The 18809-nt window shown below is 39.8% G+C and overlaps 6 protein-coding genes across 6 annotated transcripts; 1 reads left to right on the forward strand and 5 right to left on the reverse strand. All coding sequences in view use genetic code 12, as the record gives it.

Moving 5' to 3' along the window:
* Positions 1–595: 595 nt before the first annotated feature.
* On the reverse strand, positions 596–2236 carry RJT20DRAFT_143683 (amino acid/polyamine transporter I; the record flags this gene model as incomplete). The annotated part of the gene is made up of 1 exon (XM_064918674.1): positions 596–2236. The coding sequence occupies one exon, from the start codon at positions 2234–2236 to the stop codon at positions 596–598; it is 1641 nt and encodes a 546-aa protein (XP_064777108.1).
* Positions 2237–3760: 1524 nt separating this feature from the next.
* On the reverse strand, positions 3761–8740 carry RJT20DRAFT_4644 (mediator complex subunit Med5-domain-containing protein; the record flags this gene model as incomplete). The annotated part of the gene is made up of 2 exons (XM_064920242.1): positions 3761–6786; positions 7432–8740. The coding sequence occupies 2 exons, from the start codon at positions 8738–8740 to the stop codon at positions 3761–3763; spliced, it is 4335 nt and encodes a 1444-aa protein (XP_064777109.1).
* Positions 8741–10210: 1470 nt separating this feature from the next.
* PEX14 (Pex14p) lies at positions 10211–12166 on the reverse strand. The gene has a single exon (XM_064915832.1). It carries the CDS (start codon positions 11727–11729, stop codon positions 10428–10430), a length of 1302 nt encoding a protein of 433 aa, XP_064777110.1. The 5' UTR covers positions 11730–12166; the 3' UTR covers positions 10211–10427.
* A 1-nt stretch (position 12167) lies between these two features.
* RJT20DRAFT_11648 (uncharacterized protein) lies at positions 12168–13710 on the reverse strand. Its single transcript, XM_064915834.1, has one exon. It carries the CDS (start codon positions 13492–13494, stop codon positions 12457–12459), a length of 1038 nt encoding a protein of 345 aa, XP_064777111.1. The 5' UTR covers positions 13495–13710; the 3' UTR covers positions 12168–12456.
* Positions 13711–13925: 215 nt separating this feature from the next.
* On the reverse strand, positions 13926–15116 carry CDC43 (protein geranylgeranyltransferase type I subunit; the record flags this gene model as incomplete). Its single annotated transcript, XM_064920243.1, has 1 exon — positions 13926–15116. One exon carries the CDS (start codon positions 15114–15116, stop codon positions 13926–13928), a length of 1191 nt encoding a protein of 396 aa, XP_064777112.1.
* Positions 15117–17361: 2245 nt separating this feature from the next.
* On the forward strand, positions 17362–18808 carry PGA39 (Pga39p). Its single transcript, XM_064916175.1, has one exon. It carries the CDS (start codon positions 17648–17650, stop codon positions 18416–18418), a length of 771 nt encoding a protein of 256 aa, XP_064777113.1. The 5' UTR covers positions 17362–17647; the 3' UTR covers positions 18419–18808.
* Position 18809: the final 1 nt, after the last annotated feature.

Below are 18809 nucleotides of genomic sequence, written 5' to 3' on the forward strand. Positions count from 1 at the left end.
TCTAGTATCCAATTTTGCTCGACATCAACTGATTAAATTCAATTAATTCTTGGGTTGAGGATTGAGTGTTGTGCAGAAGTGCGAAGAGTTATGTTACACTATATAGTGGACGTTATAGTGGACGAAGTCAAAGCGATTCTCCGGTTTTGATCACTCTGAACTACAAAAGAACAGAAGTTATTTAAGACATTTCTATTATTCAAGGCATTTCTTCTAACCATGATGATGACAAATTTACATATTTACGAAGCACTCATTTTTTTTGTGTTAGGGTACAAATATGGCAACGCTCACGTCGAAACCACCATTTCAACACCAGAACTTTCAATTTGAAATGTTCTATTTATCCTATTTATGTGCTACTACAAGGAATCTGGTTAAAGCCCGCTTAATGCCATCCTTATTTTTTCGGTGATAACTTTGGACATAGCCTATGTTTGTATGCAAACCTTTTTGCAATCTCAAAGTGTTGCAACTTCTATCAGTACTGGCCAGATAAATGATACAATGTCTCAACACCAAGAAAAGTCTACACTTTTGTATACGATTCATTATAAATTATAAATTATTATTATTAACAAGTACGAGAACTACTTTAGGCCTTCTCACTCAATATCTCATCGACATTTTGTAACTCATTCAGTTCACCATCCAAAATATCAAGGTTAGACTTTGGACCTGTGTATACCTTGTATCCATGGATGTAATAATACACCAATGACAATATCCACACACTTGAGTTAATAACACAGGTGTAGTTCATGGTATTCTTATCTACTACCCTAGAGTCTGGGAACATGGACATTACAATGACGTAAGCGACCCAGACAACAGTGATGAGATTGACAACAAAAGACAAATGCTTTCCTAAGTGGAAAACTCCTGGGACAAATCTGTCTCTTCCAGTAGGCAATAATACCAATAATACAGGCATACCCCAAGATAATAAGTTAGAAGCAACAGCCAATGAGAATAAAGCACCCGAACCAGCAGATCCATTAATTAAAACCAACAATCCCAAAAGCAAAGAAATAGCACCAGCGAATAAGGTGGCTCTTACAGGAACCTTGACTCGTGGGTCAACGTATTTGACATAGTTGTAGACAACTGGTAATCCATCATCTCTAGCGAAAGCCCAAATTTGTCTTGATGCAGCAACAACGATAGAACAACTCATTAAGTATTGACCACAGGCAATAAGAGCCATAAATGCAACAGCCCATTCTTTTCCCAAAGCATCATAGATAATTTGGGCCATTGGGTTTCCAGCAGGACTGTCTAAAGCAGATGCGGTATCACCATTCTTGATACAGGCAGCACACACGATACAAATGAACCATCCTACAACCCAACAAACGGTGATAGAACCTAAAATACCCCAAGGAATGGCAGTTTGAGCATGCTTGGCCTCTTCAGAACAATGGATAACCGAGTCGAAGGCTCCAATAGTCCAAATAGCTGGCATCCAAGAAAGCATGAATGACCAGCCAGCTGACCAATCTCTGACATTACTCAATTCACCGAAGATGTACAGACCGTCGTTGAATCCACTGTGCTTAGAGGCTCCAATAGGAACAGCAATGAAAAACAAAATGATGATGAAACTGTTGAAGTAGATTGATACTGACTGCAAGATGGCAGTATGCTTTGTGGTTAAACAACACACTATAACATTGGAAATGACACAGGCTGCAAAAATACCGTAACATTTTGCGTTTGTGATCTCAAAGTCACCTCCTTTGTTAATGTAAACGGCTGAAAGAACTTCTACTGCGAAACCGTAACTGATGGAACAAATACCACCTACAAGACCAAGAGAGTTTGAACAACCAATCAAAAAACTAAGAGGAACTCTGATAGAATCTGGAGCATAGTAGTTGGTGTAGTAGTATAAACCACCACTAGTAGGGATAGCAGAACCCAACATTGTCATGGATGTTCCAACACAGAAAATGAAAAATCCAGCAGCGAGCCAACCCCATACTAAACCGGCAGGGCCAGATTCCAAACCAACTGCAATAGTTGAACAGATACTAGGCAACAATCCCATAATACTGAAAGCAATACCGAAGACCTGCAACGTGGAATAGTGTCTTTTAAGCTCTTGCTTATAACCAATCTGTGCTAATAATTCAACATCATCGGCAGCATGAGTCGGATCAATGGAACGAATGTCCGATCTATGCGAAGCAATGTTGTGCAAATGTTCTTCTGTTCTTGATTTTATTGTATCCATGTTGTAAATAGAGAAGCTGAAGTTGAAGGCTAACTACCACAGAAACTCGAGAACAGATGCATCAGGGAAATGTACTATATATATTTAATACTCTAAAGCTGTGGAGATCGATGTGATGAAATATGTGGCCATGGCTGCTATTTCCCGTGGAGAAGACAGGAAATTCCGCTAATCATTTGCGAGGCTTCCGTTATCAGTCAAAGATGAAGATAAAGTGAAAACCGTAGTGCAGTTCTGCCAATCTCAAATAGGAAGTATGAAGCTAATTTTATAAGTGGTCAATGTGCTGATAGGCGGGGACCTGGAGCAATAGACAGGAAATAAGCAACAACGAACCTTGAGTGGCCGATGTGCAAAACTCAGTGAAATAGCAGCAAGATTGGACGCCGTGACCGGTAACAACTAACCAAAGGAGTATGTGGATCAGTGGTGCAGAATCGCTAAGCATCTGCTATAAAATACTTGTAGTTGTGTGAATATTTTGTGAGTGCTAATCATGATATAATGAGACGAACATTCTTATCTATCAATTCAGCATTTTATTTTGATTTCACGCATCACGAGCCAAGACCACGAGTTGTAATTACTATCTAGATCCTTTTTCTGCTTGGTCTAATAACTTGTTTGTCTCCATGCCTCTATCTATATGGATAGAAAACCTTATTTGGGCCACTTACATCTGCTCCGCTGCCCGCGTATAGTAAGATCGTAATCTGACTGGTGACATTTCGCGTCCTTTCCAAAAATTTACGGGACATTAATCTGGTATTTCCTTGTATTTTCTCTGATTTTATTATTTTTGGTAGAGCAGGCGGGAAGCTTCTCCAGCTTCAAAAATACGTTATCAAATTGTTGCGAAATTTGATTGGCCTATCTATTATCTCTGCACTGCATACAACCAACAGAGATCTTGTTTAGGTTACAAGGTACTTCGAAGGAAGTTCCTGGTTTAGCCATCTATTAGCAAGATGGAAGAGTTACTATCACTGGCCTATATTTTTGGTAATTGCGAAGAGGCGAATTCTTGATATATTTAATTAATAGCGCTAAACTTTGCTTGATTGAGTGCCTCTTGGACTTCAAAGAACCGGTCCTGCAGAATGTACAACTACTTAAATAAAATCTCTCAGCTGATTAACCTAATTGGGAATGCCGCTAAGAGATAAAGGGTTCTGGGAAAAGAGTATTTTCAATATAATGGGGCGATTTTACAATGCATTGCAAGTGCATCCAATTAAATATCCGCCGAGTCCATAGCAAGCGTGTGTTCTTCCATCAAATAATAAGTCAGAAGAACATTGTTTTATAATTGCTCTGGTTTTAAAATGATGAAATGACTGCACAATACCTTAAAAATCGGCAACATAACCGATGAACTGGTTGCAAACCAACTGACCAAGACTGACCAAGACATAGTGGAAAAATCAATAAAAATACTATCAATAAAAATACTCGTATTATTTATCTACAAAGACGTCATGTTTCTTGGCACATGCTTGAAGAAGTTTGATTCTCTTCTGCTACCTACATATATAAACCGTTTAATTCATCAACCAATTTATCAGTCAATATGCTGAGAGTTTTACTCCATGGGTTGGACGAATCATGATTCTCTATTCTTATTGAATTGAATTTCCAAAGTAAATTGTCATTCCTATTGATTTTTGTTCTTACTTCTTCTAGCAATTTGCTTGTTGTGTTGATGGCAGTTAAGCTCTTATCATTGAACAAATCATCTTCATCTCCCATTAAATCATCGTCGTCATCCTTCAAAAACAGAATGGGATCATCGTTATCAACCTTCGTAGTGGTCGATGCGCTGTGGCTATTATTAGTTGAGTCATTGAAAATGCTGGAATAATGGAAATCCATTGACAAATTAAATTCTTTATCACTGGATTTAAAAACTTTTCTCTCAGATTTGATAGCTTCATTGGTCAATGTATTACGCCAGTACGCTTTGTCTGCGGGTGACCTAATAGATGTAATGAGCAAAAGAAATGAAGCTAAATTGATAAATATTTTAGTAGACTCGTTATTGCTTTTCTGGAAGGACGCTGTCTCTGCAAGTAGAACTTTTAATACATGTGTCCGATTCTGTGATATGAAGTTATGAACAAATGGGTGCACTGGGCTTGGTGACTCTGTCTGCTGTTGGAAATTGACAAGATGGGCTTTGATTTCTTCGTTGATATTGATATCCTTTTTATTTTCTGGTAGACTTATATCTCTTTCAATGTAGTTTGAGTCCAAGTTCGCGGAGACGATGTCAACAATGTATTTGATTCTTTGATTGCTCTCCCAGTCTTTTATTTTCTTTAAAGTCATGAGTATGTTACTACCAGTAATATTGATTATGATTTTGAATACAAGGGAAGATAGTTCCTTCGATAGAGAATCACTGCTTGTGTTTGATTTAATTATTTCAGATAGCACTTTAATTGGTAAGCTATCAATCTCACTTCTCTTACTGGAGATTTCTCTAAGGAGCCAGTTAATAATGCTTGCAGTTGTCGGTACTAAAAACACTTGTGATAAATAATCGATACCATTTGTTAGAATGGCAATGTCAATTTTACCAATATCTGTTGCTATGATCGCCTGCTGATACACTAGCGGAATGACTTTATAGATTTGCTTAATGTTAATTGATTTTATCAAATCGTCAGATAAGCCGTCATTACTATCATCGAAAAGGGCATTTATCCAATCAATCAATAAGTTATTATAGTTTGTTGCAATGGTATTATCTTCTTCATCGCTATTCACAGGAACCTGGTCTGTCAAATTGTCGCAAAGTCGATAATAGAAATTGTTAATGTAGTCGATTGTGAACGACTTTTTAATACAGACCTTTGAAAGGTCAATTTTGAATTTCTCCACAATCGTTATGACGGCTAAGATCAAAACTCCACAATAAGAGTACAGATCTTGGAAGTTTTCATCGTCTTCATCAATACTAAAGTTCTCAGAATCAATGTGATCAATCAACTTACCCAAAAATACATATGGATCTCCGTTGAACGCTATTATATTCAACAACTGAACATTATTCAATATGGCTAGAAGCAAGCGATTTAATTTTTCAGGTTCACGAGCAATTTTCATTTCATCAATAATGTCACCTATCACGGAGCTCAATTCCAATTGGCGCTTATACAGGTATTCCAAAGATGGTGGTAATGAATTGCAGAACTCGATTAATCCTGACTCTTCAAGAGAGGTAAACTCACTATTCACATTTATCAACTTCTCGTTAAATTTACGACGAAGATTCAAATCATAGCTATACTGTGCAAGCTCTTGAAGGATGACTTGTTGGCTTATTTTCGACTCCATGGGGAAAAATTTTTGGAAAGCAATAGGAGGTAACAATCTGTTGAAAATTAAGCTCTTTATGAATATTTGTCTTAGGTCATACGGTTTGCTACTGCCGATTTCCAAGCTTACTAAAACCTTGATTATAGAATCAGGAAGAGCATTGAAGGCATTGAGAACCGCTTTTTCCAACGTTTCCTCGTCATTTGCATTAGTGAACTTCAAATTAGACAAAATGACTGGGATCCTCGAGATGATAAAGTTCTTCCAATTGAAGCGCATATAGCAATCATCATTGTTTATAACAGCATATCCTATCCCCTTGAAAGTTGATTTAATAAGTTCAAAGGCAGTTACATATGGATTCTTATTCTTGAGATCGCTTCCTGGTATAAAGTTGTGGACGAAGTTATTGAGAAAACTCTCATTATCACCAAGCTTCCACAGTTTCAACACGGTATTGATCCAAAAGAATTTCGTGGTTTCATGGTAAGATTCTTGTTTATTGGCCGATAAGCTGCTAATAGACAAGCTCTTGTATGAAGATGATGTAATTATTGGTAAATCTGAAGACTTCTCATCAGCAGAACCAACTGCATTCCCTGGTCCGGAATTGGTTTTACTATGAATCAATTGGTGGATTTGATCGTCACTAAGTATATTTTTTGTCTTAGATAACAAGAAATCCAACAAGCTGGCCAATTTGAGCCTCTTGAGATGGGATGCCAATTTAAACGCCACTTCCTTCACTAAGGCTTCATCCTTAATTACGACATGTTCAATCACAGAGGTTCCAAAGAATACAATGTGGTTGACGAGAGCAAGTTGAGCTTCCTGAATATTTGAGTCGTTATATTTGCTCAATACGTCTATGAGATAATCCCTGAATCGGCATTTGATGAGAGTTCTCAACAAGTCTTTGTCGTACTTGGAATACTCATATTTCAATAGTTTGTTCAATCTGATTAGATACACCACTTGATTAGCTTCATGGATTTTACTCAAATTAGACCAAAATCTCTTCAACTCTTCTGTAGACGATAGAGAAACCTGGATTGCAAGGTATACCTGGTATTCTTGTGTTTTCTTTTCAGAAAGCGACTTGGCGTGTTCGTTGAATTCAAGTAACTCTGACAGATACTCGTTGTCTTGAACCGGTTGCTTCGTGTTCAATTCATTATACAACGCGAGAAAAGTCTTGAAAGGCACCTTCCTGGCAGTGGATGTTTTCACTAGCTTATGTAGTGATAGATAATCCGTCATAATTCCTTTGTTATTGAACTAGATCGTGTAGAACTAATCCCCATATTGTACACTGTCTACTTTTAGAAGAGACTTCAATTCGAGTTTTTGGTGAGGAACATTTAGGACGGCGCTACCACTTTCATTACTGAGAAAGGAAGAACAAATAGACGGGTTTAAGTAGAAGTCAGTACTATAGTAGTGGTATCTATAAGTATATCTATAAGTTGGTTATATTGAATGAAATGAATGTGGATCCAAATCAATTGTAATGCTTGAAACTAAGTGTCACTACTGTAAAAAATCTGACCACTGAGAGGAAACTTACCATACTACTCTTGCTCTATAATATAGTTCTATTTCATTGTCCTACACAATATGTAAACCTATATAAGATTCCTTGTTACTAAAATAAAAATTTTGCAATAACTCGATAAGCCTGCAGCAATACGCCGTGATGATAACAAATGTATAAAGATGATTGTCAATGTGATTAAGTACAAATAAATAGGAAATCCAACCCCTAGAAAGAAAAGCAAACAATATCAGGCAAAAGGATAGACAAGATAAAATACATCGAATAAAAATTGAATAGAATGGTGAACGTACACCGATTCCTAATCACTACCACATACTGGAACCACCGAAGCCAGATATCAAATTACTACTGGTCTTGGCAACATCACTAGACTTGGTGTTACCCCAAATTGAACTACTGGTACCCGTGTTAGATGATGTAGAAGTACTCCAATTGGGAGCTGTACTTGATGAAGGCAAGTTCATTGGCAAAAGCGAGGGAGAATTGAGGAAGCTGCCCGTACTATCACTTAACGATGGATTCATCATAGGGGAGTTCGTAGAAATTGGATGGGTGGCATTCAACGGAGTTGTCACGGGTGTGGAAAGAAAAAGATTAGGCGGAGAGCTCTTTGAAGAGACGGCGCTGTTCGGAGGAAGTAAAATGGGCGAGTTGTTGCTCGATGCTGGATCAAACAACTTAGTGTGTAACTGTTGTTTTGGTTGCTGTTTCGACAGTAGCTGCTGATTATTTCTCCCCTGTGCCAGTTGCTGGCCAGAACTGACGAAAGTGGGAGAAGCAATGGAGTTCGAGCTTCCATTAAGCATTAAGAAATTGTTCTTCAAATCGAGTGCTGGAGGGACACCTGTTAAAGGGGTTCCTGTAGCCGTCGAACTTGAAGAAAAGGTAGTCGTAAGTTGTTGTTGACTAGAAACTGAATGATTTTCAGAAACGACTGATGACGAAGCAGATAAATTCGAATCTGTTCCAAATACCAGAGGCGGCTGGTGGTGTTGTTGATTTGGTTGGGCTTGATTCTGAAACTGAGTCTGTTGATACTGAAGGGACAGTTGGGGCTGTTGTTGGTACTGGGATTGTTGCTGGTGATGGGAGTAAGACGTATACTTAGGTTGCTGAACACTCTGCTGTTGTTGGTATTGTTGTTGTTGCTGCTGCTGCTGCTGCTGTTGTTGATATTGATGTTGTTGCTGCTGTTGTTGTTGTTGTTGTAAGTGATGAGAATTTTGAGCTTGTCCTTGCAGAGAATAATATTGCTGGTTCTGCAATTGGTATTGGTTCTGTTGTTGGGCTTGTTGTTGTTGAAGAAGATAATTCTGTTGTTGCTGAAGTTGAACGGCAGCTGCAGCAGCAACAGCGGCTAAAGCATACTTATTTTGCAGACTCTGATTATGGCTGTGGCCGCTATTGTTGTTACCAGGCTGAGAGTTCACTTGTTGGTTATTGCCAGTGTTACTACCACTATATCTGCTCCTATTGTAATTGGTAAAGTTATTGGATGGAACGCTATTTTTGGAAACGGATACTAAAGCCTTGCTAATCAATTCTAGTTGACTTGTAAACGGCGTCAATTCCAAAGTTCTTTTTGGGTACGTTATGGGGGATTTGCTCTCGGAATTTTCAGACATGGTGGACGATTAAAGCTGGATGCATTAAATTAGGAATTAGGAAAACGACCGGAAATGCTAAGAAATCAAACAATTAATAGAGAATCAAACCCTGTGACAATTTAAGCTATCAGGATCACACGTAGCCTAGTTGGGATGATAAAGATATTATGCTCCTTTGCTGCAGAAGGCTAAATGAACGAACAAAAAGGCTGGAAATGAATCAATGAAAAACCAAACAACGCCTTCAATAGAAAAAGAACAACTCAAGAAAGAGTGTTATAGTTGTTTATACCTGATGTTAGGAATAGATATGTGTGTCCTTAGTTGTGGACTGAAACGAATGTAGATAGTACTTATACTGTACTACGTGTAAAATAGTGCCAACGACAAGATTCTTTATCTCTTTGGACAGAAAGGCGTCTCGACGTCGACTTTGCTGGTGCAACGGCCTGAAAACGCTTCCTGGATAACGTAGTCGATAGGACGTACCTAGCTCCCGGGCGGTATAGCTGATACGGAGCGCTTATGGACTATTCCCACAGACGAAAATGACCAAGAATTGCAAGATTCGTAGAAAAATGGCCGGCGATGCAAGTTGTAAATACAAAAGTGATCAAACAACACACTCGCGCTGGTGGTTTGTTGGTTGTATATAATTTAATATATACACCGATGCTATTGGCCTGGCTGTGTTGGAATGCAAATACCTCTAAAGAACTCCTCAGTAACTGTTTTATGAAAAGTTTTATGGAATCGTCGATTTCTACGCATTTTTTCGTTGGACGCGCTGGAACATTAAGTGCAGAAGCTCTCATGGAAAGTGGAGAGAGGAGTGGAGGTAGGGAAGGTAGAACGAGAGTGGGTCTGGAGGGAGTACGTATTCTAAGAGGGTTGGGAAATAGTGAATGGGTAGGACTTTCGGGAAGTGGGAGAGTATGCTAAATACTTGTTGGTGGGGTTGTATAAACTATTACACAAAAATTTTAGATATTCTGCCTTATACTTTCTGTCACCTGATAAGATATATATATGTTCATGGGGTGGTGGCTTTACCTGGACTAAGTCTAACTTGTATAGTAGTACTAAAGTTCCCCAAGCGCAAGCGTAGGCTAGTAAAATCAGAAATATGACGATGGTAGCGCAGAGGAAGGGGAAGTAGGGACGATTTCTGCGACGTTTTTTTTTAAATTTGCAACCTAATTTTTGCGTCAATACAGTGTTCTGAAGTAGCTTTCGCCAAGAGCTGCCAAAACCACGACTGCTTCCGGCGGTACCTATCATGTCGTACTATTCAGGGGAAAATAAGAAGGGAACTCTTGAGTGGTTTGGAATTCTCTTAGGTGGTTTAAAATTGTTTTACGTTTTTTGGAGAGCTCTCAAAGCTCCATTAGTGAGTTCTCGGGAGGGCGCTGAGAAGAACAAAAACTTGACTGTAAGGCGAGAAAAAAGATGAAAATATAGTGGAAGACTGAATAGTTACACTGATTCATAGCTAGATTCATTGATTTACAACTAGTTAGATTGATTTACCACTGCAATGATTAGAAAACGCTTCCGATTCCATGTAGACAGTAATCACATAGATCCAAGCAGCTACATGTTCTTTAACTATAAATATATTATATCGTTCGTTCTAACATTACCAAAAGGAATTGAATTCCAATATACATTACACTTCCGTATATTTGCCGAGAGATCAACAAGGTTATGCACTCTTTTGCCAACTAGGAATACCATCATTCTTTTCATCTGCAGCAGCACTGGAATTAGCAGCTGGAGTGGTGCTATTCAATTGCCATGATGGAACACCCACGGATGAGATTTTCTTCTTTAACTCCTCATTATTGTCATCTACAGCCGAAGCGATGCTGGCATTAGATTGCCAAGAGGGAATGCCTGGTTGAACTGGAGCAGCTTCAGTCTCAGGTTTCCCTTTCTCGTTCGATGTCTCGCCCTGAAGTTCCTTTTGCTTATGTTGTACCTGCCAAGCTGGGATTCCGGCGGCTGTTATATTCCCAATTGTAGTTCCGGAGCTAGGGGCTTGTACTTCTGGCTTCACGCTCTCAGTAGATAGAATTTCAGGCTTCGTTGTAAATGGTTCTGGTACTGGCTCAACAACCTCTACTGGAATAGACTTAGCCTCTGGCTTTGGAGCCTCAGAGGCAGCTGCTGCGGCTACCGCCTTAGCCCTTGCTTTCTTTAAGATCTCAGATGCTGAAGGAATAGACGAGACAGGTGGGATTTTCCTATCAGGACCTGCTCCGTTAGCCTGGGCTGAACTGCTTCCACCTCTGGCTTTAATTAAGTTCTTTAATGATTGTAATTCCTCGTTGATTTCGGAAAGTTCTTCTTTGATGTTTTCCTTTGTTAAGTTCATGTTCTTCTCAATGCTGTTGCTCAAATTGTCGATCTCCAACTTCATCAAACGAAGATCGTCATCGAATTTCAATTTATCCTTGTTGTATTTGCTCAAGAAATCATTGACATTGTCTATGACGACATCGATCTCTTTCAATTTTGCTTCGTTGTCCAGTTTGATCAGTTCCTGATCAGCACTCAATTGTTCTAATATCTTGTCTATCTTAATGAATTCCTCTTCGATAGTTTCCTTGTCTTTTTCTATAGATGACTGGCTTGGTGGAATAATCGAAGGAATTAAGTAGCGGCTCACGACTTGATATAAACCATAAGACACACCGGCAGTAGCCGTAGCCATAATAAAATAATCTTTCCATGATCTTTCTGGAATTGCTGGTGGGGCGTTGTAGTAATCAATTGGAGGCAAGTTCGATGGTACTGCGGAGAGAGTAGTTGGACTCGAGCTGACGGAAGTCGTTGAAGCGGAACTGGAGTGGTTCGGTTCATTGACTCTTCTTAAAGCTTCTTCAACGTCTTCTTGGCTAAGACCCTTTGCTTCCAAAAACTCGATCTTTTTGGTCAAGGGCGATCCAGCGACGTTCGGGTCTCTCAAGAACGCCACGGCGCTATTGATGAGATCCTCGTTCATCTTGTGGCCAGTAAACTATGCAGAATATCCGATGTCAAACCTGTGACACGAGTACGCTAAATGTACACTAATTTCCACTTATATATTAGTGATGAATCGACAGTCTACTGTGGTCCTCTGTCCTCTGTCTACCACAAGAAGAAAGAATGCTCTCTGATCAACTCCAGATTTTTGGTACCACAAGGTTTTTTCCTCGCTGGAGAAGTTCTGGAAAGTGGAGGTGCACAGTGAGTCGCCCGCGAAAACAGGCGGTGGCCGAGGTTCGAGGAGAAAGGAGGGGTTGTGCAGGAGAAATAATGCAAAAGATGAAAAGATGAATGGTTGAGGGAAGTGGTGCAGGATATTCTGTTAGGGTGCAAATGGGAGATCTGAGTAAGTTGGTAGTGGGTGATTGTGATGGTGGTGGTGGTGGTGGTGGTGATATTCTGGTAAGTCATTGTAAGAATGGTACAGCTTATTTGGGAAATATGACTGGTAAGTGTTATATTTCTCTTTTTTAAAAAAATGCTATATATGAGTAACTTAATGAACTGTTACACTAAGCTATGTACAAGAAAATGTATAGATTATAGATATTTGATATGGGTCATGACTCGTGATTGTAGATTAGCTTTTATGGATTTAAACAGGTAAAGGACGACTGAAAGTCCCTCTCTCATTTTAATGACCAACACCCTGGAATAAACTTCATTACTCCTATGGGCATGAATTCGGTTGTTCACCCTCCTCATGTTAACCTCTCCTTATTCATGAAAAGATCCTGCGAAAAGTTGCTCTTGATCATCTCTTCATAAATACACCAACTGATACCAGCACTTAATGCCTTTCTACCAAAACGCAAAGACAATCCACGGAAAAGATTGCGGAAACCGCCATCTTCTGCTAACAAAATCTTGGTGGTTTTGACTATGGAAGTCTCGTTCGTCAATTGTAAACGAGTCTTAATGGCATCAAATGGGGCAGTGATTGTCGTTGAAACTGAAGCTGCCAAGATAGCTGATGTAGAATTGATGATGGAAGATCTCTGTTCATTGCCAGTCAATGAAACGGGTATAAGCGAAACTATAAGATCGTTTTTGAACCCTTCGTAGAATAGGACATAAAGACCGGCGTATGGACAATCTCTGGCCAATGTTGCAACTGAACCCTTGAAGAAGTTACGAATGGAACCTTGCTTTGTTGCATCGCCGCCTGTGTCTTTATAAATACCTGTCACTGCATCGTACATCGAATTGTAATTATACAAATTGGACTCAAACCTGGTTTTTAATACTGTGATGGGCATCGTGAAGTAACCTACAATGGCTCTCGATACGAAACCGATTGTCAAGTTCTCCAAGTGGGTTAACTTGGGAAGAACTGACGTAGCAGAACGTAAATTCTGTTCGCTTTCCCCACCATATACCTTCTTATACTGTGCCCAAGCAGTTCTTGACTTGGATAATATAGTGAAGTATAAACCCGCTCCTATGGAGGTTCTCAACGTCGACGGCAATGCTCCACGCCAAAGATCTTTGATTTGAGTTAGCTTTTTTAATTCGCTTGCAATAGAAGTCCTCACCTCGGTTTGGGAAGCATGCTGTTGTTGTTGGAGTCTGGTTTTCAACAAGTCGAAAGGTTGAAGGGTTATAGCTGAGATCAAGCCCGCCAGTGCTCCAGATATAAGATGGACCGAGGCATCAGGCGATTTTACCGATGCCACCTTTGCTTGCTTCTCAGTAGTATTATGCATAAGGTCTTCTTCCTTGCCATTGGCAGTGCTCATTGGAAGAAATGCACTAGAGTCCTTTCCTGTGAAGCGTTCTCTGTCTAGTTCTACTTTGCGGTTAAAACAAAACTGATGCTACTACAAATGCTATAAAAATGTTATCCACGAGACACCGAGAAATCAGATTGCTTTTAGGAATTTCAACGCTTTTTTGCGATTTCACCTTTTGAATGATGTTCTGCCGTCTACCAGTCGCGCTTTCTATACCTCACTGACTATTTGTCCTACTGGTCTACTTATTTTCTATGACAATTACCATTGGAAAATCCCACTCCTGGACTCGTACTTCCGGTCTCATACATTTTTTCGCTCTCATCAATTAATCTACAAGTAGTCATTGGGTGGTGTATATAGTGGGGTAAAAGAGTATACATAGCTGGAAGGGTCAGCCTATGATGGGTCTAGTGATTGGCCAAAGAAGGCACGCTTCAGTAGTGAATGGTGTGTTGGAAGAATTCCTTCAGCTTTTTGGTAATGACTAACGCCTCGTCTATGCCGTCAAACTTAAATGGCTCGGGGTCCGAGCTCAGTTCAGCATGCCGCGTGGTAGCGCCGTTCTCAATAATAATGTCCTCGTATTGTTGCCAGAGTGCTAAGCTAGCTATAGCAAGGAAGCTGTGATATGGATCGGGGTTGCTATCGGGATCTTTACTAAAGCCTCCAAGCAATTGATTTTGGGTGGTATTCAACAAATAATATTTGGCACGGTCAAGGTCAACTAACAGAAGATTCTTGGGTTCAATTAGTGCTAAACTTCCCGTACACCACCATGAGTAACAAGTATCTCCAAACTTGTTGTCACGACCATTGAATGAGCCTATGTCTTCCTCCTGATGGTACTCGTAATCAAAATTATACAATTCGGCGGGGTAATCGACTTGTCTATGTACTAACCAACTAATTGTGTCATCAAATTCAGGTCCGAATTTATAATTGAGTAGCCTTAGGCAACCTATTCCACAATATGTGAAGCCCAAATGGCTTTCGACATCCAGGATAGCACTCAAGCCCCCAGAGAAATTTATTCTATTCAATACGAATTCTGTCAATGCAGATGTATCGATATCATTGATTCTCTCCGACGGAGAAAGGGAATCGTATCTCATTAGGTGACGTATACTGGCTGCAATGTAACAAAGACGCAAGTCTGATTCTCCATATTGTTCAAATTTTCCATTGACCTCTCTTAATGTCGGTACAAACGATCCTTTATGCTCTCCTTCTTTAACTTGTAACATACTTAAAAATTTCATCACTTTGTGGTTATTCAATTTGGATGAATAGTCGGATTCTAATATCAAAAGATTTAGTAATGCAAAAAGAGTAGCAGATAGATTACCAAAGTCATATTCGGGCGTTTGTTTGAAAGCACTTGTTGCCCTAAAGGCCACAAATTCTTCATTCTCAATAAGAAAGTCATTATATATGAATTGACTATACTTTATCAACTCTTCTTTTGAAAAATTCAACCGTTTTAAGAGTCCCAAGCCATGTAAAGAGAAGTAGATCAATGCCAATCTATTTGAATCTTCGGACTGAAGCTTTGAGGGTAACAATAGCAAAAACCTATTAAAGAATTTCTCATGTTTATCCACCTCGAATGTAGCCAATTGAGACATTTCCAGGTTTCGATCAAGCCCGATATACGAGCCAGCCTGGACAACAAAATTGTTCATAGATCATTGTAGGGCTACAGTCACTGGAGTAAAGTGTTCACCAATTGATATTTCCTGTATCAATATATTGTAGCGTGAGGAGTGTCATGTGATCTGTGCATTTTGTCACTAACCCATCACATATTCATTTGCGACGTAAAATAAACACCAACTAATTGTTTACAATGTTTGACCGGCATCTAACTGAAACGATGTCAAAACATTAGTCCTTAAACATTAGTCCTTCTAGTCTAATATTAGTTTTAATTCCAAAAAATTTACACTTTGACAGTTCTTGGATTGTAGGCACAAACTCCAATCTGAATTTCAGATAAGAATGCAGCCTTGAATGAGGTGTGGAGCCACCGTTTTCATCACCTTGACTGGTTCAAATCTCCGATATTTTAGCAACTATTAAGATTTATAATACTAGACAGCCATCAAGGTTGCATGGTGACAATTTCATGACAATCGATGCATTCCTGGATGCTGGTTTCGTGGATCGTTCTCTCAGGGGGAAGTAATCCAGGCTTCCAACCTTTATGAAGTAGGGGGGACACATGGGTCGCTTAAGCAAGCATTTCGCTTCACGCTTTCCAAGTTTCATATTGTGCCTAAGGTCAAAGATCGTAACCTTACCGGTTATATCGTGGTCAGGCACTACACAACCTTTCACCACCTTCACAACATTTACTCACGTGCCACCTTTGCTTGTTTGCTTGTCAGTAAACAGTGAAAATGCGCTTCGTGGTGGTCGAAATGACAAAATAGTATAGCCTCCTTACCAAAAAGGCGTCTGTTCTCATTACCGCCCCAATTGTGGTTTGAACCCTGATCGATTCTCGGCTCAATGACAGAAGTGAATAATCGGATGTAATTACATAATCTCGGAAACAAAATGGAAAAACCCCCCACTAATATGTCAACACTGCCATGATTACATTCGTGACCATGATTCAAATAATAACACAACCCATATGATTTACTACACATTTGATTGTTATTATTCCAATGCAGTTAATAATAACTTCATAACCATCGAAAATAACCTCAATGACTTACTACCTACCCCTAACTGTGGTCAATACTAAGAATAATTCTAGAAAACTGGAGAATATTCCTGCAGAGAGATATACCACACTTCTCACATACGAGCTGTTCTTAGCTCGTGGGCACCAAAAATAAGTCAGCTTAAGTAAGCCGAAATGGCTTGCTTTTCTTGACTACGAGCCTTGGTACTTGTGATATGAATATTTCCTTGGAGCGGTTGTTCCGATCGGGTGCAAAAAAATTGAAAAGAGAGACGGGGTTACAACGTGGTCTCGGCAATCGAGTGTGTTTACTGAAGTGGATTTGCTATACAGCCCGATTGTCGCTATGTACCGATTAGTCCATGTACGGTGTGAAAATGGTAGTTTGGCATAATAGGGCATTTGGATGCATTGGGCATTCACCAGAAGTTGAGAAAAGGGGACAAGAAACACAGTTTGGAGACGGTTCGTCATACTCCATAACTTTGCTCACACGTTTCACTTCCCACTCCAGCACGTCTTAGATGACTACACCATCTTACTAAACCTTAATATGTAAGTGTTGGCCTTGCTTGCTATTGTTGTTCGTGTACATTGATATGGTTCCTGGAACTTAGGTGGTCCACACCTCTCATTTCATACCTTGTCCGTTCTCCACATTTTACAAATGTCTCTTGACCCAATATCTTTCGTCGCAAGAGTATTATTTCCGTGCCTGAAGACAATTCTTCTACTTTGAGGCAAATCGTCAGATTGTACTCGGAATTCGAATAATCGTCCTAGATGCCACCTGTTGAGATGGCATTGGAGTTTAATTGGACACCGTGACTGAATCTGTTAAAGCCTTTTTCGACAATCCTATGCTTTAGCCATTGGGCAAGCAAGCCACCTTTGTTTTATATTTTAATTGTCTTAAAAGGTGTGTTCAACGCGAACTAACTCTCGCTTTTCAGGCGTTTCAGTATTAACCAGAGTGGAATTGTTGCGATTTTTTTTGACCATTTTAGCCACCACTAGCTCTTGAAAATCGGAAACGACACAAGCAGCCTCTGAAAGTTTAACAACAAAATGTTAAAATTACTTTGCTATTTCCCCCGGAAAAGAAACAATTTGATGCAGTTTTGTAGTTTCAGTACGTTTATTAAATTCCTAAAATAATTTTAAGTTTGCTATTTCCCACTTCCCTTATAAATGCATTTGCCACATCCAAGGCTACTTACCTTATAAATGCATTTGCCACATCCAAGGCTATTACGAAGGTTTTCCGGAAAAATATATAAATACATGGACATCCCAGGGATTTTGTATAAAATTATCTTGTACTCTAATTGAGGGATCTGTATAAATTACAATCAATTTCCGTTGTCTATTTCTCCTGTCTAGTCGAAGTAGATTTCAATCTTTTACATATATAGTAACTTAGAAACCTAAGCTTATAGTAACATTACTTACTCGTATTAAAAAATGAAGTTTTCCACCGTCACCTTATTGTTGACCGCAACTGCTTCCATTACTGCTCAAGGCTTGAACGAAGCTCAAAATGACGCTGTTGTCGTGAAGAGAGCTACCGAAGATGATACCGCAGATGCCACTGGAACTACAGGAGATGCTCTTGCTGATGCTACCGACAATGCTGATACCGGCGCTACAGATGCAGCAGATGCTACAGATGACACCGACGCTGCTGATGCCACTGATGACACCGACGTCGCTGATGTCACGGACGATACCGCCGCTGCTGATGCCACTGATGACACTGAAGCTACTGACGCCACTGATGACTCCGATGCCACTGCTACTGAAGACTCCGATGCTACTGCTACTGATGATTCCGAAGCCACCGACGACTCTGAGGCCACTGGTACTGATGACTCTGAGGCTACTGATGACAGTGAAGCTACTGGTACTGATGAATCTGAAGCTACTGACGAAACTGGGGCTACTGCTACCGATGAGTCTGAGGAAACTGGTTCTGAGGAAACCGGTTCTGAGGAAACTGGAGAGACTGGTGGTGCTGTTGGTACTGGCGCTTCCGCATCTGAAGAGGAGACTAGCTCTGAGAAGACTTCTGCTTCTGCTTCTGAGAAGGAGTCAGCCTCTGAGAAAGCTTCCGAATCTGCTGGTGGAGCCGGAGCTAGTAACGGAACTACTGCTGCTGGTTCTGCTGGTGTCCAACAAACTATTGGTTACGGTTTCGCTGCCGCTGCCATTGCTGTTGGTGCTTTATTGATCTAATCTAGCTTGTGTATGTTTTGTATTGTCACTCCTTTGGTGTCAACAAATAGTTTAAGTTTATTTAGAGTTGTTATGTGTCCTTTTAATGTTTTATAATTTGATTAATATTTTAATTAAAATACTTTCCATAAAATACATCAATTGAACTTGTACTTAAATGCATCATCTGTTGGGGCATGTCAAAATTTGGTAACCTTTTTCCCCACAATCCGAACCAACTTGCGCTCACTCACGTTTATTGCGCGTGATAATGTAGCGATGACAAGACCGAGGTGAGACATATTATCTATGGTAGCCAGTCTGTCCAATTCGAAGGCTGCAAATTGAACCCGTTATCTGCTAGGAGCCAAGCAAAATATACGATAGCTACATATATCAGAGTTGCAAGACT

This window comes from Scheffersomyces xylosifermentans, assembly GCF_036884685.1.
Source record: "Scheffersomyces xylosifermentans strain CBS 12540 chromosome Unknown RJT20scaffold_1, whole genome shotgun sequence".
Lineage (NCBI taxonomy): Eukaryota > Fungi > Ascomycota > Pichiomycetes > Serinales > Debaryomycetaceae > Scheffersomyces > Scheffersomyces xylosifermentans.